This window comes from Juglans regia, chromosome 2 (assembly GCF_001411555.2).
Source record: "Juglans regia cultivar Chandler chromosome 2, Walnut 2.0, whole genome shotgun sequence".
In the NCBI taxonomy this organism is placed as follows: domain Eukaryota; kingdom Viridiplantae; phylum Streptophyta; class Magnoliopsida; order Fagales; family Juglandaceae; genus Juglans; species Juglans regia.
Window position 1 is genome coordinate 26,239,862 of NC_049902.1, and position 24,190 is coordinate 26,264,051.

At 35.8% G+C, this 24,190-nt stretch overlaps 1 protein-coding gene across 2 annotated transcripts in view; it reads left to right on the plus strand.

Annotated features, from left to right (window-relative positions):
• The window catches only part of LOC108998102 (glycerol-3-phosphate acyltransferase ATS12, chloroplastic), a 34,973-nt gene extending 30,672 nt beyond the window's left edge, over positions 1–4,301 (plus strand). The window contains exons 11-13 of one of the 2 annotated variants that reach the window (XM_018974548.2): positions 4–117; positions 2,971–3,125; positions 3,860–4,301. In XM_018974548.2, the coding sequence (XP_018830093.2) occupies positions 4–117; positions 2,971–3,111 (255 nt within the window). In that variant the 3' untranslated portion in view covers positions 3,112–3,125; positions 3,860–4,301. The remainder of the gene's footprint in view (positions 1–3; positions 118–2,970; positions 3,126–3,859) is intronic. The other variant, XM_018974550.2, reaches the window with a different exon arrangement.
• Positions 4,302–24,190: the final 19,889 nt, after the last annotated feature.

A 24,190-nucleotide genomic window follows, 5' to 3' on the forward strand; every position in this document is an offset into this window, starting at 1 on the left:
CAGGTAGAAAAAGAGATTGGGGAGGAAAGAGTCATCTCGTTTCATGGAGTTGGTGTATCAGTGGCACCGGGCATCAACTTCTCTGAAATTTCTGCTGCCTGTGAAAATCCTGAAGAGGTTGGTTCCACATAGAATGGTGGTCTTCAATTGCCTGGTTAATAATATAGTTCCTGTAATACATTTTTCTACTGATTTTTTGATTCCATGATTGTTCTTATCTGATTTCCCCTTTTGCTGAACTATGAGTTATAGAACTGTTAAACAGTGCCAATTAATTTTCAATGTTTACTTATTGTTTATTACCAAGCCAGTTGTTATACAATGACCATTATAAAGATGAAATAACTACTTATAAAAAAAAAAAAAGATGAAATAACCAATCTTGTTCAGTTCTGATCCGAGCTGAGCTTCTGCTCAGATAAATGAAATTGGGGAGTAGCCTTCAAAGAAAATGACTGCAAAATAGCGCATATCATCATACTGCTTATTATTAATCATTCTAAATGCAGAAGTACGTACTCTAAACAAGATTTTATCAGAAGTCTACCTCTGTTGTTTTTGATGGAGTGATGCATGAAATACCTGTAAACTGGATTAGCGTTAGAGGTAGTGTTCATGGGTTTCCTGCTTAAAACTAATTTTAAATTTTGACTTATAAAGTGCAGGAACTTAGAAAATTTTTATGCAATTATATGCCTTAAAGATTTAGCTGAACTAATTTACATAGGGCAATGAGAAGCTGTTTCACTTTACTTTTAAAAAATGCTGTCGTTAATATGCATTAAGTGCATTAGCAATTTACATTGCCTTACCAACTTCTGTCTGTTTGATAGCTTGGGAAATGGAGATCCATTTTATCTAACTAAAAAATATACCTAGGCGGTAGAATAATGCAAATTCCTGTGTGCACCAGAAAATAGAACACATCACTACTGGTCTCAGGAACGTTCAACCCTTATTTGTGCACAAGGCTACAAATAGCATGATTATGAGTAGAGAAAATCTTATAACCAGCCCATCTGGTTATCTCATAAAACCAGCCCTTAACCAGAATACGACATGTTAGCATGTTAGCACCATTACCATGCATCCCACTACACCCAAACAGCACACTTCATTCCCCCTAAATCGATCCCTTTCTTCCTATTAGAACTCACAGCCGACGGCACCCCACTCCATCCCAACCCAAACTCGACAACACCCCAATCATCCCCAATGGTAGAGAACCGGCAACTGCCTTTTGAAGTAGCTTGCGCTCGACAACACCCTACTCATCCCTAACGGCAAGAAATCGCATTTTCATTAGCTAGTAAAATATGTATGTTTTGAACTTTTCATGCTTAACAGAACTTGTATTGGAGTTGGATGTCATTTCGAAGTGATTATAATCTAGGCTATGGAAATTATCTTGGCATATGGATTGATAACTCATCTAACTCCATGAATACCAACTGTTTGTAAAAAAGTCTCAAAGGCCCTTCAGCCACTGCTCATTACCTATCATTGGTGCATCTCACCCCATTATTCTTGATGACCAGGATGACATGTTTTTTAGTTAGATGTGATCATGGTAGTATTCTATTAGTTAGAAATCTTTAACTGGCTTAGACTTATAAAAAAAAAAAAAGGTTAGAAATCAGACCAGAGAAAAGCTTCATCTGCTCCCTTAAGGCAAGTTGAAGTATAGCTTAAACCTTGGATTTGTTAGAAAATTCAATGAATGAGAATATAGAACATAGGATGAGAATATAGACACTGCTAACATTGAACACCTTCTGCATATTTATAGGGTGCGGGTGAACTGCTTTTGACATATTGGAACCCAGTGAGAGGAGTACTACTGGGCTTTAGTTTTGCTTATCTGTTCTGTCATTGTACCCCACCACTTTGTGATGGGTATTTATATCATTATTCCTTTCGGTCTTTGGGTTTATTCACTTGCATATGAGCATGTGAAGACTGTGATCAAGTTGGTCAATTTTTGGAAATCAAATATCAAAGGGTAACAGAAGCGATGTGGAAATTCTTGATCAGTTTGCAGTTGAACCATGAGCCTTTGTTAGAGTGTGGAGCTGTGCAGTGGGGAAGCTGGTTGCTGGTTTCGGTGCAGTGGGCTACACGATTTCTCCTCTTTCTATTTTCGATCTCCTGTGTTTGGGTCTATGGTGTTCATTCGACAATTGCTTACGTGTCGCATTAGGATTGGAGGGCTGGTTTTCTTATAAAACCAGATGGGCTGTTTAGAAGCGTTTCCCTTATAAGTATTAATATAAAAACATTTTCACCGCAGTAGTATACAACCTGTATACTTTGAGCAACACCTTATTTGATCTTTGATGAAATTATCACTTATAAAATCATATTGACCCTGGTGCATAATTGACCATGCTAAATGACTGCACCTTATTTAATCTTGAGAAATGATATTTGCAGTTGTTAAGTGCCCAAATGCCTCACAATCTATTTGAAAAAAGTGAGTACATACGGGACCCACATAAAAAAAATTAATTTTTTAATAGTGGGCCCCACTCTTTTTCAAATTGATTACATGGGCCTTGCGCACTCCACGACTGAATGTAGCATTACTCTTTATCCACTCCACTTTCGACAATCATGCCTAGGTGTGGCTCCTGTATATGTCCTATGTACTTGGCTTCACCTATTATCAATAAAACTCTTATTTACTGATAAAAAAATGTTATCCACCCCACTCAGTTGTTGAACTTGTTTCTGACACAATGCATAAGGTATTTGGTTTGTTAATATTTCAAATTATCTTAGTTCTTGTTCCGGGCATATATTTTTTCTGCCTTGGGTTACAAAGATTACAAGAAATTCTAGACAAGTCATATTCCGTCATTGCCATGTGTAGATGGTTGCTTCACCTGTTTATTTTCTTATTAGTTCCCAAAATCTTCATGCACATTATTTATTGCGAGTCATTCTAACTGAGGTGTCTGTTCACTTTAGCAGGCTAAGGAGGCATACACACAAGCGCTCTATAATTCTGTGACCGAGCAATATAATGTGCTAAAATCTGCTATACATGGCAAACAAGGACTGCAGGCATCTATTCCGGATGTCTCTTTGTCACAACCATGGAATTCGTGAATCTTTTCTATTAGGTATCTTTTCTGTTTTTGGATAAGCAAAAAGACTTTAGTGAAAGATAACTGCATTGCCCCAAAACACAGGTAGGATACAAGAGAAACACTTCTGTTTTAGAGTTTATGAATTGGCTCTTAAGTTTGAAAATTGGTTAAATTAACAATTGCTATTGTCTAGCACAAATACTTCCATGAATGTGGGTTAGTTTAGCATAACAATTGTTATCATCAAATTAAACAGTTGCGTCTATCATCTTTAATTTATTACTTGTGAGCAATTAGCGTTCTCTATATGAGTTTTTAATTTAGTAAATATACTTTGCATTCTGGTATTGTCGAACCCAACATGATAAGGGGATGTCAAAACTAAACAAATTTATTGGAAGTGATACCACTCTATACATAAAGAAGTGAGCCACATGCATGAGTGCTACGGAGATAAAAGTGTGGATGACGTTGTAGTGACAAATACACAAAACTATAAAATGGCAAGCACTATAAGACAGTTTAAGCTAGTTACTGCCAAGTGCTTATGTCCACAAAAAATGTAAGAGCAATGATACAGAATAGAAAGTGGATTGTACACTGAGATCTAAGCACCTAATACACCCTATGGTGTTCTCACACTAACATTGTAGCAAAAGCTTTGTTTTCCACTTCAGTATTGAGAAGAGGTTGAGAGTAATTCTTAATTTTCCATACATTGTTGCATGCTGTGCTATAGTTCAATTAAATCGGTTTATGTATTGCAGGCTGAGACCTTGGTGTTTCAACATAACGTTTCTGCTCAATCGAATGGCTGCCGGCCCTTTGAAACAACTCTACAGTGTGAGAGGAAACCTATCACTCCATGTCTGTTGATGACTCGATGGAAATTCTGCCATCTATCACTTGGTCTTTTTCTCTGGGGTATGTTCAAGTACAGCTGAATTCATCAGAATCTGGAACGGTCAGAATTTCAATTTTGCGGCATTAGGCAGTAGGGGGAGTGCAGGTTCAGGTATTTATTGTTGTATAGACATGCTTCACATTGTTTAGGGAAAAAAAAACTCGAGACAGTTGCTATAGTTAATTATATGTACTGTTACATTTTTATAATTCCTCTTTGTATTAAGAGATCTTTTCACAATAAAGCCATACACCTGGAGTGATTGAAAATATCAATTAGAAGACATGAGTCGAACTAAATTTGATTCTTTTTCAATATATATATATATATATATATAAAGTTTAAATATTTGGTAATGAATAGAATTCGAGTTAGAGTTCTCTCATGGAAGGGTGTGGGACAAGGGATTTAGGGGGAAGGAAATGACAGAGGGAACTCGTGGTTAATCTTCATTAGGCATATTCTGATGTTAAAAAATTATCCAGATGTGAAGTTGGCCCTGATTGGAACTCGTTCGTTTTTTATTATTATTCTTAACAGAAATTGATAATTTAACAACTAATAGTTATCTCCAATGTCTGTTATTCTCTTTAAATATGTTCTCTGGAAGTTGTGTCAAGTTATATATATTAACTTCATTTGTGTTATACGGTAGTGATGCTGCATTTGTCTAATTTAAAGCATTCTGAACCTGCATGTGAATAATAATAGAGGTATACTGGAGCCTTCATAGATGGTCTTATAAAAAATAAAATAAAAAATGTAAATTGCTGTGTTAGCCGTATCAGATTCAATATGTATGATATTAAAGTGTCGTGTTTGTCGCTATCAAAACCATTTAAGGTTCAAGCTGTTTGAAGATGTCTTCTGGCTTACCTGATTATGCTATTTTCATAAAAGCTTACATGTAGGAACCCTAGGAGTGGTTAAAATCTTGATCATGGTGGTATGCTCTCTCAAAGTCTAAATTTGAAAATATTTATATTTAAATAGTATTTGAATATTGAGATAAGATAAAATAATTTGAAAGATCGATTTGTGATACCAAACTAGGCCTTAATTTCAAATAAATAGAAATGATTAAAATGTCTAATATTTTATGTTAAATAGATATTATTTATTTATTTAAGTTGAAATGGATCAATGATCATTTGTTTCTGAATAAAATGCGTCTCGTACATATATATATATATATATATATACTAATTAAATGATGTAATCATGAAAATCTTCGGAATGGAATTATTAAAAAATCAATGATATATGTTCATATTTGGCTTCAATTAATCATGATCAGATAAAATTGATGATGAATCGACCGGAAATTTTTTCTTGAATTATTCGAGGTGCACTTGCGGGAAATTTCTTTCCAAGATGTTATTATTATTATTATTATTATTTTCACGCCATTCTTTTCTTGGTATTATAATTTATAGTCTACATAAATAATACCCAAATTGGTACACCATATATAAAAAAAGGTAAGAGGAATGTGCCGTATGCGTTTACCAATTTCTCATTTTTTTGGATTTTACATATGATTTTAAAGACAAACTTATGATTTTAAAGTTTCAACTAAATTACTTCAACCCATTAAACCCTAAATCAAAAGATGGATAGGCGTATACTTGCACAAATTTTGATTCACTCCAACTCAGTTTCCAATTCTTGAGTCAAGGTCATGTCTTGCAAGTTGGAAACCTCTCATTTTTAAGTATCTTTATACCCAAAAAAACAAAAAAACAAAAAAACCTCGGTCAGTGCATAGACGAGCGATCAGAGCCCAAGAATGAGGGAAGCCCGTCGTGGAGCAGTCAACTAACTACCGTTGCTTGGATCCCTCCACGGCCCAAGTTTATACCTCTCATGACCAGAATAAAAATATTAGAGGAAAGACGGTCAGGCCCAATTAAGACGTGAGAAAATTTTCATAAAACTTGAAAAACATCTCCTAAAAATTATTTTCACTCACCGCTTTTTTTAAACGGCAATAAAATTATTTTGAAATATCTTTCTCAATCCAAACATATTTTAATAGATTCCAATCACTTTTCAAAATTCCCCTTAAACAGCTTTTCTAGCGATTCCTAATTCATGCTTGGCTCTCTTTCTGGCATGATGAATTTAGCTCTCTTTATCTTTATCTTTGTAATTTTATTTTATTTAGATTGCAAAAAGTATCGTTTAGTAATTGATATGATAGATTTTTAAAAAAATACAATTCTAATGAGTTTATATTTTTTAATATATAAATTTTAATTATATTATAATTTAAATTCAAAAAAGATTTATGACTCAATGGATTATTGAGTTGAGTGGAAATAGGGTGGAGTGCAATTTCAGTCCCACCCCTAGTATTGGGGCGGAGGGCCCTGCACCATGCTGGATGGGAGGTGGGGAGGGGGTGCTCCCATACTGTATGATGCAGGTAACACTCTTACCAAAAAAATAAAAAATAAATAAATATAATATTGAGATAAAGAAATTAATTATTTAGTAATAGATCTTATTTCAAAAAATATATATTATTTACACCTATAATTGTATTTGCCATTATCTCAAAAAACATACTCTATAAAATTTTGTAAAAATGATAAAATAATTGGAAACGTTCATCGAGTCAGTGCCTGCCACAAGAAGCCTTTTCTTCTGCCAAGTATCCCGTGACCACACGTGGCACCCAGAGGGGCGGAAGAAAAGTAGGGACCCCACAGCCGTCAGATGTACGAAATCTCAGTTCGGTGAGGCATCGGCATCCGATACATGATGGGTCCCCAAATCTGTAGAAGCGTGACCCCATCATCAATATTCAGAAACTACTGTCTCAATGGCAAACATTGGGAATTGTGTTCCACGCGCCACCACTAAGAAGCATAAGGCGATAGAGTTCTACAATACAGGTAGAGTTGTTGCAAAATTTGGGCCCCACGTTAGATTGTTTCTTGGAAGCATCCCATCAATTCAGCGCGTGGGGCCTACTCCAATTCGATAAATATTATTTCATCAACGCATTAGTCTCGTAATCCATTCGATGTTAGAATGAACGTTCACGAGGATATTGACCGGAGATTAATGTTATATATAAATCTTAAATATATAAATTTTGGACGTCGATTCAATTAAGAAAAAGTGAAATTTTTAATTTTTTTTTTAACGATAAAGTCCACTTTTTAATAAAAGATTTGTACAAAATTTGTAATATGTAAAACTTACATACATCATTTATCTGAGCAAATACTATTGACTTGTGTTTTTTCTTTCTAAATTACATTGATTTGATTTTTATATATATTTAATGTTTCTCAAATTTATTGAAATTTTCATTTCTGAATATATATGTTAGAATTGGGCAGGCCAATAAAGTATTGCTAGATTGATTCTTTTAAAACTTCTTTTTTATTTTGGAAGAGTTGGAACTTTTCTCTATCTTGTACAAACCTTTTGAAATAAACAATGGCTCATATCATAATGAATATATGAAACTTAATATATTGATATACAAATGAGTTCTTACTAGGGAGCAGTCACGGTAACTGTGCACACATTGCACACTCCATGTTGCTGCCTTTTTTTTTTCCTCTCTTTAAAGTCGGTCCTCACAACCCCTCTCCCTCTCCTTCTCGTTTCTCTCTTCTCACGCGTGTCCCCCTCGCAGCCCAGATCAACCGCCTTCGTCGACTGGGCCTCCCACCACAGCCACCGAACACCACCATCGAGCCCTTCCTTTTCCCCCAGCTTGAGGCCCGTAGTTCCTCCCTCTTCCCTCCACACATGCCCTCTCTCTCTACACAGTTTCCCCAGGTCGTGGCTCAGATCCACCATCTACAGCCGCGCGTCGCCGCCCACGAGCACGCTGGACCTTCACCCCTCGGCCATATCCTCCTTCCCCAACCCACGACGACCTTCCTCTCTCCCTCACATGCCCTCTCCCTCATGGCCAGATCTGCACCACCGGACCACCGTACTGCCACCTCGATAGTCGACGGAACCACTAGCTTCACTGTAGCCTCCTCACGACCACCCCTTTTAGATCCCGGGAGGATGGGCGACGCGAGAGTGATGAGAGAGAGAATGGGCGACGTGGGGGTGGGGAGAGGATGTTGACGTGGGGTCGGGGTGGGGGAGAGGATGTCGATGCGGGTGGTGGGGGTGGGGGGCGATAGGAAGGAAGGGGAGCTGGGCGATGCGGGAGGGGGGAGAGGAAGAAAAGATTTTCAAGGTTGTTTGTTGTGAATTGAGTCATAGAGGGAAACCCAATCATTAATCAACACGTAAGGTGTGCGATGGGATGCAGCCAAATAGTGGCTGATCTTAACATTTTTTCTATACAAATTAACCTATTTTGATTAAGCACGAATATTTATACAATTAATTTATTGTCTATTAAGCACACAATGTTTAAATCCTACTTTGCATAAGGAGGTTAGAACATAAATGAACAAACGGCTTGAGAGAGATGAGATAATGTGGAGACAAAGGTCCAAGGCTTTATGGCTCAAGGAATGTGACAAAAATACTAAATTCTTCTATAATAAGGCTACACAAAGGAGGAAAAGGAACTTTATTTCAGATATTAAGGATGCAAACAATATATGGCACGCAGGAGAGGGTAGAGATGCTGAGATTGTAAACTATTTTCAGACTCTTCTTACTACTTCAAGTCAGCAAGGTAATATGGACTTTCTAGAGGGATTAAATGGAAAGGTTTCAGGTGATATGAATGTTGAATTGCTTAAAGAATTTAGAGTTGAAGAAGTTACCGAAGCCCTACAACAGATGGATCATTCCACAGCTCCTGGTCCAGATGGAATGTCCCCCCTCTTTTATAAAAAATATTGGGAGGTGGCAGGAAGAGATGTCACTGCAGTAGTGCTTCATGCCTTTAATACAGGGGAGATGGTGAGTGACATTAACCATACTTTTATATTTCAGATTCCAAAGAAGTCAAAACCTGAAATTGTGGCTGATTATAGACCTATCAGTTTGTGTAATGTAGTTTATAAATTGATTTCAAAAGTTTTGACAAATTGATTTAAAACTGTGTTACCAAGCATAATTTCTATGACTCAATCAGCTTTTGTGCTTGGAAAGTTGATAATTGACAACATTTTAATGGCCCATGAAGTGGTTCGTTTTCTCAAGTAGAAAGACAAGGGAAAAGGGTTATATGTCATTGAAGATTGACATGAGCAAAGCCTACGACGTAGTGGAGTGGTCTTTTTGGACATATTAATGGAAAATATGGGTTTTGATGGTAGGTGGAGGAGTTTGATCATGATGTGTGTTCAGACAGTGTCATTCTTAGTGTTGGTGAATGGAGATCCTAAAGGACCTATCTTTCCATCAAGGGGATTGAGACAAGGGGATCCTCTATCCCCTTATCTCTTCCTCTTATGCACGGAAGATCTCATTTCTTTATTAAAGCAAGCTGCAGCTGATACAAAGGTGGAAGGAATTCAGATTTGTAAAGGATCTCCAAAACTGAACCATCTTCTTTTTGCAGATGACAGTTTACTTTTTTGTAGGGAAACTTTGCAAGCAAACCTGAATATTCAACATATCCTTGAGGTTTATGAGAAAATTCTGGCCAAAAAGTGAACAAAGAAAAGATAGTCATGGTCTTTAGCAAAAGTGTGGAGGCATATAAGCAAGAAGAGATTTTGTCCTTTTGGGGGGTAAAGCAGGTCCAACAATATGAAAAATACCTTGGCCTGCCAGCTATGGTGGGTAGGAATAAGAAAAAGGCATTTGCTGAGATCAAGCATAAAATTTGGCAGAAATTACAAAGGTGGAAAGAAAAGTTGTTATCATAAGGGGGTAAGGAAGTTCTTATCAATGCTGTTGTCTTGTCAATTCTCACTCTCTATGAGTTGTTTTAAATTGCCTGGGAGTTTGTGTGTGGAATTAGAGAACATGATGGCCAAGTTCTGGTAGGGTTAGAAAAAGGAAGAAAACAAGATTAGATGGGTGAGTTGGAGCAAAATGTGTGAAGCTAAGGCCGAGGGAGGGCTCGGGTTCAAAGATCTTCAAACTTTTAGTGTGGCTCTTCTTGCCAAACAAGGTTGGCGTATTATGCATGAGAAGAATTCTTTATTGCATCAGATTTATAAAACTAGATACTTTCATTTATGTGAGTTTAAAGATTCTAAGCTTGGAAATAACCCATCTTTTGCTTGGAGAGGTATTTGGGATGCTAGAGCTTATTTGATGAAAGGTTGCAAATGGAGGGTAGGGAATGAGAAATCAATTAACATTTGGTCTAATTTCTGGTTGCCTCAACAAGTTTCAATTCCTAAACCTCAATCTATATGTAGCAGTCTAGATGTGGAAACTGTTGACAATTTGATTTTACTAATTGGTGGAAGGTGGGGTTACTAATTGGCGAAATGTGGACTTTGTGAGATGCTTGTTGCCTCCCAAAGAAGCTGCTAAGGTATTGAAAATAAATCTGGGTCCTAGAACTTGAGAGGATAAGCTTATTTGGAATTGTGAGAAGAATGGGGTCTTTAGTGTTAAAAGTGCCTATAAACTTTTTTACTCAATAAGGAATAACAAGAATGATGGGGAATGTTCTAATGCTCAATCCCAACAATTTCTTTGGAAGAAAATCTAGAAATTGCAAGTTCCTAATAGAGTAAAGGTGTTTGCTTGGAGGGCTGTTAAGCTTATCTTTTAGGATCACTTGGAGGACACTAGCCATGCACTAGTATATTGTTCTCTGATAAGACCCTATTGGAAGCAACTTTTCAGTTATCTATGTTGGGATGGTGAGCAGGTAGACTTAGGGAAGGTTTGGGGGCTAAAACAAAACACAAAATTCTCATCTTATCTCATCTCATCATTACACCTTTTTCAAATCTCCATACAAAATATAATAAACAATTCAACTTTTTCAAATCCCAATACACATTTTTCAAATCCCAAAACAATAATAATATTAAAACTTAATATTTTAAACTTCAAAACAAAACACAAAATTCTCATCTCACCCTCCAAACCTACCCTTAATGTTGTTATCTTAGCAGATTTTGAGCTCTGGTTTTTCAGGAGGGTTATAAAAATTCTTTCTAGTTGCTTGGTCTTTTTGGCATAGAAGAAACAAATTCTTATATGAGGGAGTTACTCAAAGTCCTGTAGTGTCCTTAGAGTATGCTCTATCTCTTTATAAGGAAAATGATGAAGCCTAGAGGATCTCTTCTCAATCTTTGTCTATGAACTTTAAATAGCATCCTCCACCAGCTACTGTGTTAAAGTTGAACATTGATGGAGCCACATTTGCAGATCAATCTAGCTCAAGAATTAGAGTGATTCTAAGAGATTTACATGGCAGAGTCTTAATGTCAGCAAGTGGTGAAGAGATGAGGTCCAGGATTCTATGAAAATTGAATTGCTTGCGATCTTAAGGGGTATGCAACTATGCTTTCCAATGGGGATTCCTGAATTGATAGTGGAAACAGATTCCTTATTGAGTGTGCAAGCAATATGGAGCCAAGATGAACCTATGTCTATGCAGGGTGACCTGGTTAGTGCTATTAAGGAATTGATGAAATAGATGCCTAAGGTCTCAATTCAACATGTGAGTCGTCTGGCTAATGAAGTTGTAGATGGTTTGGCCAAATATGCATGGTTCCTTAGTACTCTTACAGTTTCGTGGGATTATGTCCTTGAATCTGTTTCCCAAATCGTGGAGTTTGAAATTGTGTAATCTGTTTTTCTGCTTTCCTATTTTCTGTTGCATAGTTCTTGTTTTAGCTATGTAATATGATTTCCAATAAAGCTGGTGAATAAAGTGATGTTTTGCTATAAAAAAGAAAAAAAGAAAGATTGACAATTCAGGTAGTCATCTTAAGTTTACGTCGTATTAAGTTATATTTAAATATAACTGAATCATTTAATTTAATGGATTAGTCCCTCAATCCTAATTTACTAATTTCAAGTTGAGATGGTATTGAGTTCGAGTTATGTTAACTCAAGTTTTATTTACATATGTAAATAAAAGAAGAAAATAGGCTTTTTTTTTCCTATTTCTCTCTCTAGTGAATACGCTCTCTACTTAAGATCCAAAAGTCTCATCTTCTTTGTCCACCCACCCTCCTTCCATCTGTATAGTCCCGACACTGTCCTACCACGTTTTTTTTTAAAGTTTTTTCTTCATTTTCCAACCATAGCATGAAGAAGCGCCAATATAATGCGTTCAGGCTACCCACGACTGCCATGCACCGCACTACAAGACTCCCTAAATGTCGATCCTTTAGACGATAGAAGCAGATCTTCGATAAGAGTGGCGTATGCGTCTCACGCGCGGCCCAGATCGAGTATGAGATCTATGAGCCACCTCACTAGGGAGAGCTTGCCATCGCCACGCTCAACGGGGTCAGTGGCCTCGGATTTCTTAGATTCGACCAACCTCCACTCTCCTAGTGTGGCACATGGTCTTCACACACCTCCACAGTTTCAGATAGTCATCTGTTGGCGATTCAAGCTTCTTCCGGTTGCCATCTTCCTATGTTATCGCTTCTCCTAACCAAGGATCGTGGGAAAGAGGTAGTGAAAGTTTCCTTTAGACAATTCAGAATAGCGACAAGCAGCACAAACCAATTCACTGGGCTTCTAGTAGTAGTATTACGGTTTGTTTATCGAACTATATCAAAACCACTTCAGGGTGGCTTTTCCTCGTGGGAAATGGGTGAGGGTCAAATCATTGGCCCCATATTTCTCTTTTTTTTTTTTTTATGTGTTGTACTAGCTAGTTTGGAATGAATGTTGGAGGCTCCCACCCTGTTGTCTCCTGTATCCTATAACTATTTTACATCTATTACTATTACATAAATGGCTATCAAACTGCAATTAAACATAAATTCTTGTTTTAAAGGAGATAAAATAATTTTAATTGCTTTCCGTTTTATAGCCTCTCTCTCGATTTTAAAAGAAACGAGACCAAACCAGACCCTCACTCTCTAGAAACTCGCTCATCCGAATCCAGTTGGGGGGAAGGGGAGCTTCGACTCCTTCTTCCTCTTCCTTTCCTCCATTTCCTTGTCGGCCCTTCGTCTCCAGTGGTTTTTTTTTTTAAAGGTTTTTGACCGAATAAAGGGGGTAGCCATTTCGAGCTTCTCCGGTGACCATCTTCCAACACGCACACCACTGGGAGAAGCCTCACCCGCCGATCTTGTAGTCAACCGGATTGGGAGCCAATCGAAGCGGCGTGTTGCACCGACGCACGATTTTAAGGAAACGCATGGGGTTCTCAAACCACTGCGATTCCTCTTCCGAGTGAAGATGGAGAGGACTTTGAGATCGGCTGTTCTGACTTTGGTTTCTGTTTTTCACTCTCCCTTTTTCTCTTTTCTATTTGTATTGTTTTTCATATTATTTTATACGGGTATAGGTTCCAGCCACCTTCGTGTCAAGTTCCTCTCTCTTTCTCTCAACTCTCTCTGCTTCGATTTTTCTGAGGTGCTAACTTGCTTCTCTTATTTTTTTTATTTTCCTATTTTTTCCAGTCACTCAAGGACACAAAAAGTGTGCGTTTGTTATTTCTGGCTCTGGAGAACTAAATATCACTGCTCTTTCGGAGGTACATGGGTCTTGGGCATTTGTTTTTTTTTTTTTTTGTTAAAATTACTTCAAGAGTAATTCTTTTTACTGCTATATATAGACAATAATTGATCAAGGTTAAGTTTTGGGCAAATCTGGAGTTTGGGATTTTAGATCAGGCTGGGATTTTAGATCAGGCTTAGATGAACTTTTATTTTTAGCTATCCTAGTGCCAACTCTTGGATCTGTTCCTTATTGAAAAGTATTCTTATATCTCTCATAGCTTGTCTCTCTATTTTTTTTTATGGTTTTTGTTTGATCTGCTTGTGATTTGATGGTTTTTGTGATCTGATGGTTTTTTGGGTTTTTGTGATCTGACTTGCAATTAGTAGAAACTGGAAATTAAACTCAGAAACTAGGTTGAAGATTGCATTAGCAGTTAAATTATTAGCCAAAAAACCCTCCATTGCTAGGGGCACACGGGACCCCACCTTCGGGAAAAAAAAATAGGCACGAAACTTATTTCTATGTGTACCTGAATAGTGGATTTGTAATGTATTTTATGAGATGAATTTATATCAACTGCAAGCAAAAATGTAATGTATTTGTGGTTCAATGGTGGCAGTTGGTTGTAGAATCTATATATATATTATTACTTGCGGAGATAGTTGAAAGAGAGAAAGAAAAAGATACAAGAGAATGTTTGACCGGAAGAGAACACCAAAATTAGGGCTTTCCTACTACTCATGTGTTATTTAAGGTTAAGTATTAAATTACACATTCATATTTTTACTCATTGGGTTGAATCTTTATTCCTTGGGTTCGATAATTCTTTCAATACGATCATTCCATTAGATTTTTGTTGACCAATTGAACGGAAATATGCTCACATGGCGTGTCACATGGATAATAATGAATATAGTTCCTCTACATGCCACAATTATGAGACATGCTGCAATGATTGGTATTGAGGATAGGATTTTGAATCAATGGGCACACTTTGTAAAACAATATGGCTTTCTTCTGCACATTGGGGATGGATATACCAAGTATGTCTTGAATCTATCATTTGCAATCTGGTGATAAATTATTTTAGTTGAAGTTTAAAACTAATCATTACTACTCATGGTGGCTGTATATTATTTTTAAATTAGTTATTGACAATTTCCTGGCAATGTTTTTTTGCAGAATCAAACCCTGGTGCAATTGCAGCCTTAAAAGATGATGGCACAAGCATGAGAAAAGTTTATGAGCTTGGTGCACCAGGGGTCTTGACTACTATACATGAATTGGTAAAAATTCTCTTCCTCAATGTTCTGGCTTTTTTTATAGACAAAAATAAAGTTTTATTAATAAAATAAATTGTTTTGCCTGTTGCATTAATATGATCTGATTTTTACCAAGATCTTGGCACGCTGTAGGCGGAACTTATGTATGACATGATTTGGGAATCATGACCTCGCTATGTCAAAGTTCCTTTCCCTCTTGCAAAGGTACATAGATAAACGACAATATATTTAGGCTATTGGGAATGCATCTTTTGAATACTATCATTCAGTGACATTGACTAACTCATTTTTAGTTTTTATTGCTTTATATGTGTGGGTTTGTTGGCCTTTAGCAACCCTTATTCAGAATATCTTTAAGTGATTAGGTTATCAAACATGAAAAGTTTCTGTTGAGCATCTTGACATATCATGATGTACAAGTAACCCTTCATTAGTGCTATTTTCCAATCAACCATGATCCACCTTTTTTGTTGCCATATATTTTGGGCCATGGGCAATGTTTGTGTCTCTGATTGTGTGTGCTTTTCATTTGGTCTTAGATGCTGGAGTGGTTTTACCATGTGTTTTATATGCTAACTTTCTTAATTACTTTATATGCATAAATGTTTTTAGGCTCTTGCAATGCCACGAGAAATACTTCTTAAAAAAGTTCCTTTTCCATTAGTCAATCCTGAAAATTTCAACCTAGATCAGACCCTTGCATTGACTGCAAATATAGTCCTGTCGGAGAATGGTGAGTTCTAATAATGTTTTCAAATAAATGTTATCCCATGACCTTTCATTCTTCTTTCCATGCTTGTTGTCTTATGACCTCTCCTTTTTTTCTAGGTTAATCATTCTTCCCTTTTTTTGATAAGTTGAGCAGTCTACCCATCTGGTTGCCTTATTCTATCATCTCTTGATTTCTATGACTGGATCTACAACTTTGACTTTCAATGATCTTGGGATTGCACCTCATAAGCTGAAAGGGTAACTGTCAAGTACCTTATCCAGTATGGTAAGAGCAGCCCCAAATTTAGCTCTACAGCCGGTGAAAAATTCTCTCTTGATGCATGGCCATGAGGTTCTATGGGTTTCTATCCTAAATGTTTTTAGTTCATTTGGTTGAAGACTTAAGGCTTGTAATACCTCCAATATTTCTTTTAGCAAATTAAAATAGATTTTTGAGTGCCTGAATGTTGTATCTTCCATTCATGATGTAGAATTCACATATGTGTTTGATAAAAATTTATGATTAATAAAAGTCAAGATACTTCGTCTCTACTTATGGCATGTTTGCAAAAGTTTTCATATAATTAAATTCTAGATCTCCTTCATAAAGTTAAGTTATGATAGACTTTGGTAGTCATTTTTTTTTTAACTCTTTTGCTTAAAATAAGAAAATGAAAATTTTATGTGAAGAGTGCTTCATTTGCTTATAATAAAATGATCTTTAGTGCTAGATAATTAATTCTTTCATGTCTGCCCTTAGTTGACCATCACCGACTAACTTTTTTGCTTGTGAATGGTTCAGACAGTACTTGATTTTGTTCTTTTCTCTTTTAGTGACCTGCTTGACTATAATTGATTTAAGGTTTGAAGTTTGAAGTAATGATAGTACTCCAACACTCCCAAATACTTGGTATTGCTGCATCCATTAGCAATCATTTTTGGATGTTGTATAGCTATAAAATTTTAAGAAATCAAGGGAAAATGGTTGAAAACTTGAAGAACCCGAAAAAGAAAAGAACTAGTTGTCTGTTATAGTTGAAGATGACTGATAACTGTTGCATAATATGCATGTAAATCTACCTGCACAGAATGCTGAAATGAAGTAATTTGTTATGTTCTAAGCTATTACAGCTTTAATACCAATACCTTTATGTTGTATGTAATGAATACATTTTTTAATCAATTTGTGCTATTTTCTACTTCTACAACAGATGACTTTTGTGTTCTGATTTTTTTTTCCTTCCAAATGGGCAAACGTGCCTTGCATGTTGAGCAACTACTAGTATTTATAATATGTTTGCTTAGGAAAAAAAACAATAGTTAGATATGAGTCAACCTTAAGCTGATTAATTTAATTTAACTATATCTTTAACATGTTAATTTTGAAGTAAGTTTATATAAATCTAAAAATCATGTCAATTTTCACCCTTACCGTTTGTACGGGTGGGTGGTAGGGCACTGTCCCCCGTCACCCCACATCGATTGCCTGGGCACCCTGCAAGCAAAACACCTAGTAGGGGTATAAGCGGTCTAGGCCTAGGACCACCCCCCTCCCCGCCCAGCACCGTCGGGCTTGGGCTTAGGCCCAGCTGAAATATATATAATTATATAAATAAATATAAGGTATTTAAAAAAAAAATTCGTTATCAAAACAACGTGTCATTTTGATAATAATTTTTTTTAAGAGAAGTGATGTCGTTTTAGGAGATTAAGTTAAACCTAACACCCCTAGCATCTTGGGGGATGGACGGACCATAGATCCCACCCCCCGAATACGGTAGATTTTGGGGTGAGGGAAGGGGGCAATTCTGCCTTGGAGGTGTGAGTAGCACCCTAACCGTTGGATTCAAAGTAAAATGGGTGAGGGAAGGGGGCAATTCTGCCTTGGAGGTGTGAGTAGCACCCTAACCGTTGGATTCAAAGTAAAATATTGGGTGCCTACACCCTTCTTCCTCGGACGGATGGTGAATCTTCACGCGAAAACACTACACTTTCATAAATTGTAACTCGAAAACTTAAACTTGTGTGCTAACAAAATAAAGAATAACGCTATGTTGTCTGAAATTTTGTGACGACAGTTGTGACTGATTGTGACTTTTTGTTGTGGTTTGGCTTTTTTTAAATATTAAAAGAAAAACAAAACACAAGAAAAAGCATATGTCACAACTGTTGGTACAAATCCTCGGGCATTGTACCATCGTCCCAAAATAAATAAATTGTATTAATTTTCTCTCACATTCATCCAAACAAATGAAATGATATATACACATATATATTATTCCAAAAAAAAAATTTTATTATTGCATTTTACAGGTTGACAAATTAATAGGAAATTACCATTCATGATAATCCTAAATCGTCACGTGTGTGCAACTTTATCCAACCGGGACCATTTTATGAGTGGAAATAATTTATTGGAGATTGATTTTTTTTTTTTTTTATAATAAGGATCACATTTCATTCATAATACAGAACATACAAATATGATTTAAAAAAGTCAGTTACAAATATTAATAATTTCCAAGCACACTTTCGTAGTTGACATGGTCTAATCCAGAAGACAGATCTCTAAAGACCTAAGTCGAAGGGATCTGTCGTGTATATCTCTATCCCCGACAGAGTAATAGTAACCAGGTGACAAAACCCATACTTCTACTACACAGAGTAGGATGCACCAAACCCCGTACATCGCCTAAACGGAGAGGGGAGATCACACCGATCGGACCAAGGTTGGAAGGTACAAATTTTTTTAGATTTTTATTTTTCAATAAAAAAAAAGACATGAAATAAAATACAATGGAAAAAGCACTGTAACAAAGGAAAAGGACACTGCTCCAAGCGCACCACCCTGGGAGAAAATCGTCGACCGATCTTGGAGGATCCGGACTCACAGAACCCAGTGGCGCCGCGCGTGACGACTGCAGAGGGCCTCCCGGCGGCGCGAGAAAGTCACTTGCCTAACGTCTTCGATAAATTTTGGCCGCGAGTGAGAGCAACTTGCCGCTCCGTCTGGCGCCGCCTTCGATAGTCTTGAAGATCGGCGACTGGGCAACGCCATGGAGAGGCGCGTGCTGATCTATGGTTGCTGGAGGATCTAGATCCGCGATTCTCACTTATTTAGCCTGCAAAACACAACAAACACAAAATAGAGTACTACACAGAGGTTACAGAGGGTGGAGAGAGAGGGAGGGAGGGGGAAGGAGCTGAAGCTCCCACCCCCTCGAGTCAGAACTGTAAACGGGAGTTTTGAGAGAGACGAGTTCGAGAGAGAGCTTTCGGGTTCCAAGGACTCAATTTATTGGAGATTGATGGTGCAAATAAAAGTCCACAGAATCAGTTTTAATTAAAATTGTGTTAATAATTTAATATAAATAATTTATTTTATTTATTTTCATCAATTTAAACATTTGGATAAGTAGTGATTTTATATGATATTAGAGTAAAGATCCTAAATTTGAAACCTGACTCTACACTCTACCTATTTAATTAAATATTCTACGTGTTAGATCACTCGTTGAGTGAGAGTTTAGCCTATACTTGATGGGAGTATTAAGAATAAAATATAAATAATTAAATCTACATTTTCTCATCAACTTAAACTCTAACCCCCAAACAAAAAGCTCTATATCATCTATAGTGATAAGTTAATAACATTCACCTATTTACTTTTCTGTTGACACTCAATATGGAGAAATGATATTTAGACACTCAATATGGAGAAATGATATTTAGAGTAATGAAATGTGTAATTTCTGTGCATTCTCTTTGAAAAAAATAGGATCACTATTAAGGGTGTAACCGGTTCAGTTATGGACAAAATTTAGGACCGAACCGGTATGTACCAGTATTCTATTTTCAAAAATTGATTACGCACTGGTTACCCCCATAAACCGGTACATCCAGTTTTACCGGTTCTAGACCGGTTTTTCGATTTTAATTTAGTGAATGCATGAGATTTGTAAGAGAGAGAGAGAGAAGCATTGAAACTAGCTAGCACTCTAGAACTTGGAACAAATATATGTGTGTGAGAGAGACCAATAGCTGAAGACAAATACATGGAATCTGAAACTGCATCAAAAGGATACCTAGCTAGAATATTATTACAGGTCAGATTCATCACTATATATGAAAGCAGGTGCTCTTAGGGAACAGTACCATTTATGGATGAGAGCCCAATACAATGCTTGGGAATATATCCTATCTTAAGAGGTAAAAGGCTGTTATTTGCCCCACATTTACATAAACCTTTTGAAAAAAATGATATGTTTAGTAAATTTATAAAAAATAATTTAAGAAAGGAATAATAATAGTAAATTTAAGAAACACAAACATTTTAAAAAATTTATAATACAAATTCCTAGAAAAGAATATAATATATTGAGTAAGTTTATAAAAAATAATGATCTTCACTATTTACGTTTGACAAACAAAGATCCTCAAGAAGATGATTTTAACTTCTTTTTTTAACTTTTAAAAAATCTATGTATGAGAGAAAATAAATCTTTCAAACGGGCATCCAACTGGTAAGTAGGTTTTTTTTACAATTCAGTAGATGTTTTATTTTTCATTTTTGACTTTGTAGAAATGCGAGATTTTATATTTGGAAGTCATACAAGAGATATGGGCTGAAGGCAATGGAGCAAAGCCACTTGAAAGCTTTCATTCAACTCAAATGCTTAATCAAACATAACAAACAGAATTTTAGGCTAACGTGGTCCTTAGAAAAAAAAACCTAGGAAGTCTGCAACCCAACCATATCATTGCAGATGTAAGAGTCTCACTCAACTTGGAAGTATTAGACTTTCTGTGTTGTGTTTGAAATCGACAACCCAAAGTAAAATAGTTTCTCTGTTATGCTTTCTTTTAACAACTGGGAGCATATGTCTAAACAATCATGACCTCAAAGAAAGATGCACAAATTTGTATAGGAATTAAGTCCAACGAGCAACACCTAAACGAAAATTCTCAAAGATGTCTAAAGTTCCCGTAACAATTAAACCAACGGAGATTAAAAACGATATACACACACAAGATTGTTCCAAGAAAAATTGCCGTTGAAGACAGAGAGACTTGGGAGAGGGGCCACTGGCTACGTGAGAGATGAGAGGGCTGCGCAAGACGGTGAGAGATAGAGAAGGCAACACAACATTGAGAGAAGGGCCGAGGGGTTGTGTGTGCGATGGGAACGACTCGAGAGGTGAGGTCGTGAGGGGAGGTGCAACTATGAGAGAACTGGTCTATGTTTCTGAGGGGGTAACGGCAAGAGGGAGGGGACTCAAGCTGAGGGGGCGACGAGGAGATGTGCACAGTGCTTAGGCGTGGGCCGTGGCCGCGTGAGAGGGCAGAGATGCAGAGAGGCTATGAGGCAGAGAGGTAGAGTGAAAGAGTGAGGAAGAGAGGGGCGGGTCTTAGGGTTTGGGAGACTGGAGGTGCAATGGCGCCGTTTAGTAATAATATCAAAATTATTACTAATAGTCTAATTAGACTAAACTCTTATACTATAAGTCTATAACTATACCAGTAATTTTGTATAAGTATAATTATAGTCTATATTAGACTATTAGTATTAAAATAAATATTAGTATTAGTTATAGCTATATAATATATTATACTATATAATAGTATTAATATTACACTGTTAGTATACTATATATTAGTATTAATTATAGTGATTTAGTATAACTATATTAGTATAAGTATAACTATAGTTTATATTAGACTATTAGTATAGCTATATATTAGTATTAGTTATAGTGATTTAGTATAACTATATTAGTATAAGTATAACTATAGTCTATATTAGTGAGTTTAATTTATTATAACTATATATAATATATTAGTATTAGTTATATATTAGTACAGCTATAAATAAAATGTTATTAATAATTTAAATATATATTTTATGTTTAAAACATATGATCAATTAAATTTTCATATTTAAGATTAAACTTTTATTTTGTAAATTATAATAACAATATCTTATATATAATTATATTAATAACATATGATCAAACAAATTAAAAATGTTCATATTTAAAATTAACATTTTATGTTATAATTTATAAATTATAACATGAAATTATTTCATACATGATATATAATTAATAATTACATATAATTAGTAATTATATATATTATATATTAAAATTTCATATATAATTATATATTATATATAAAACTTATATATAAAAAATATTCTGTAAAATATTAATTTTGTATAAAATTTATACATATAATATTAATTTTTATATTTTTTTTCTCCAACCGGGCCAGTCCAGTCCCGGAAACCACGAAACCGGAATCGGACCGGTTTTCCAGTTGAAATTTACACCCATATTCACTATTAAAAAAATAAATTTGTCATTTGTGTCTCATATTTATTCATTTTTTTCAATAAAAAATATCATAAGTTTACGGCCTAAAAGAATTTTGATTTTTTTAAAATTATAAATTACAAACAAATTTCTCTCAAATAATATGAAATCTCATTCACGAAATCGCTTTGTATTAAATTTGAAACATCACACGTATATGCATTAGAATTTTGAGTTTACTTTGTGATCAAACTCAGTGCTTGAATGCCAAGAACTTATCGAGAAAAGTGCAGGAACTTTGGAAGCAATGGTAAAACAATATAAAGAACACCAAGAAAATTACGTGGTTCGATCCTAGTGATATACATCCATGATAGGAACAATCTAAAAGCTTTATTAAGGATTGAAAATCACAAATTCCAGATTACAAGATCATCATCCGTTCTTTGGTTTACACAATTCTTAAACAAGAATCTGTCAACCTTTCTCAGACTCGATCTATTCTTTCTCAGTTTTTCTCTCTGTGTTTTTTCTCTCAACTTTTCATTCACCTGCCATGCAATACAATACATCTCACATATTTATAGTTCTCATTTGAACTAAGTTGCACACTGAAAACAGAAGCCTTTTCCTGCCACCTCAGCCCATCCTGCTTGAGTTTAATTGGCTGCCAGCTTCTCTTCTGTATTGAATAAAATATTGACATTCACAAAAATTCTCCACCTTGGCAAGCTTTTATTCTTTGCAAGTTGCTCCTCTCCTCTTAAGACTGTTCCTGCATTGTTCCCCCTATGAGGGGTACTTAACAGTTTCCCATGTTAATCAAATTTAGATAATGTCTGAACTTGATAGTTGGCAATGACTTGGTCATCATATCAGATAGATTTTCTTCAATAGGAATTTTTTCCACTTTAATTTCTCCACCTGCTATGATGTCCCTGAAAAAATGAAGTCTTATGTCTATATGTTTTGACCATTCATGGTATACCTGATTTTTTGCAAGGTGGATAGTGCTTTGATTATCATAGTGAACTGTAATGTTTCCTGTAAACATGCCTAACTCAGTTGATATACCTCTTAACCATATAGCTTCTTGGATTGCCTTAGCCATAGCAATGTATTCAACTCAGTTGTTGATAAGGCAACCACATATTGTGGATTTGCCTTCCAACTGATTGCTCATCCAAAAGCTGTAAACACAAAGCTGGTTAAGGATTTTCTGGTGTCTATGTTCCTAGCATAATTTGAGTCCACAAAACCTCTTAATTCACTTCCCTTTTGTACATTTTCACCAAACTTTAGTCCCAAGCAATTTGAACTAGACAAATACTGAAATACCCACTTAATGGCATGCCAATGGGGTTTTATAGGATTGCTCATGAATCTACTGATTCTGCTAACATCATAAGTCAGGTCTCGAGCAAACCATTGCATACATTATACTTCCCACCATACTGGCATATGGTATTTTAAGCATAAACTCATTTTCTTCTTCTGTTTGAGGTGCTTGGGTGACTGAAAGTTTTGAATGTTGCCGCATGGGTGTACTTACTAACTTCAGTTGGTCCATATCAAATCTTTACAGAATTTTTGAGATGTATGACTTTTGAGATAGATAGAGTATTCTGTTCTTTCTATATCTTAGTATTTCCATACCCAAAATTGTGATATCCCGTATTTTAGTTTTTTTTAATTGAAAGATTATTTTAATTAATTTAAATATTGATTCTCTTATTTTAAATTTATATGATTTCTTGTTAGATTTGTTTTATGATTTTTAAGTTGTGAAATTTATTTTGATGTGCTTTCTTGATATTAATTATTGTTTGCATTTAAATTGCTCTTTGCTTTAATTTATTTTATTGTTGGACTTTAACTATTTTATTTTATTAATATTGAGTTGTAGTGTTTTTATTTGGCTCTTATTTATTTTTATTATGCCTTTTTCTTTTGTTGAACACTTCTATTTTCAGACTGGACTTGTTTGAGTGTGTTTTATTTTTCTTTTGGGCCCAGCCTATTCAATCCCTAACCCAACCCATAAGCCTTCAACCCAGCCCACTAAATCCCCCAAAAAGGCGTCGTTTGGTCAAGCCCTTAGGGCTTCTTCATCTATTCTTTTCTTCACCTGCGCGTCGTTGCTTCTTCACCTCCTTTCTGTTTCAGTTTTCATCTCTTTCTTCAATCCGTGCGGCTGCTACTTCTCTTCTTCTCCTTCTTCATTTTATGTCGTTTCTTTCCTCTGTTTTTCATTGGGATGCCATCTGCTGCGTTCCTTCTTCCTCCCCATCTTAGTTTCAGTTCTTACCCTCTGCAAGTCAATGAACGCCACCACTCATTCAT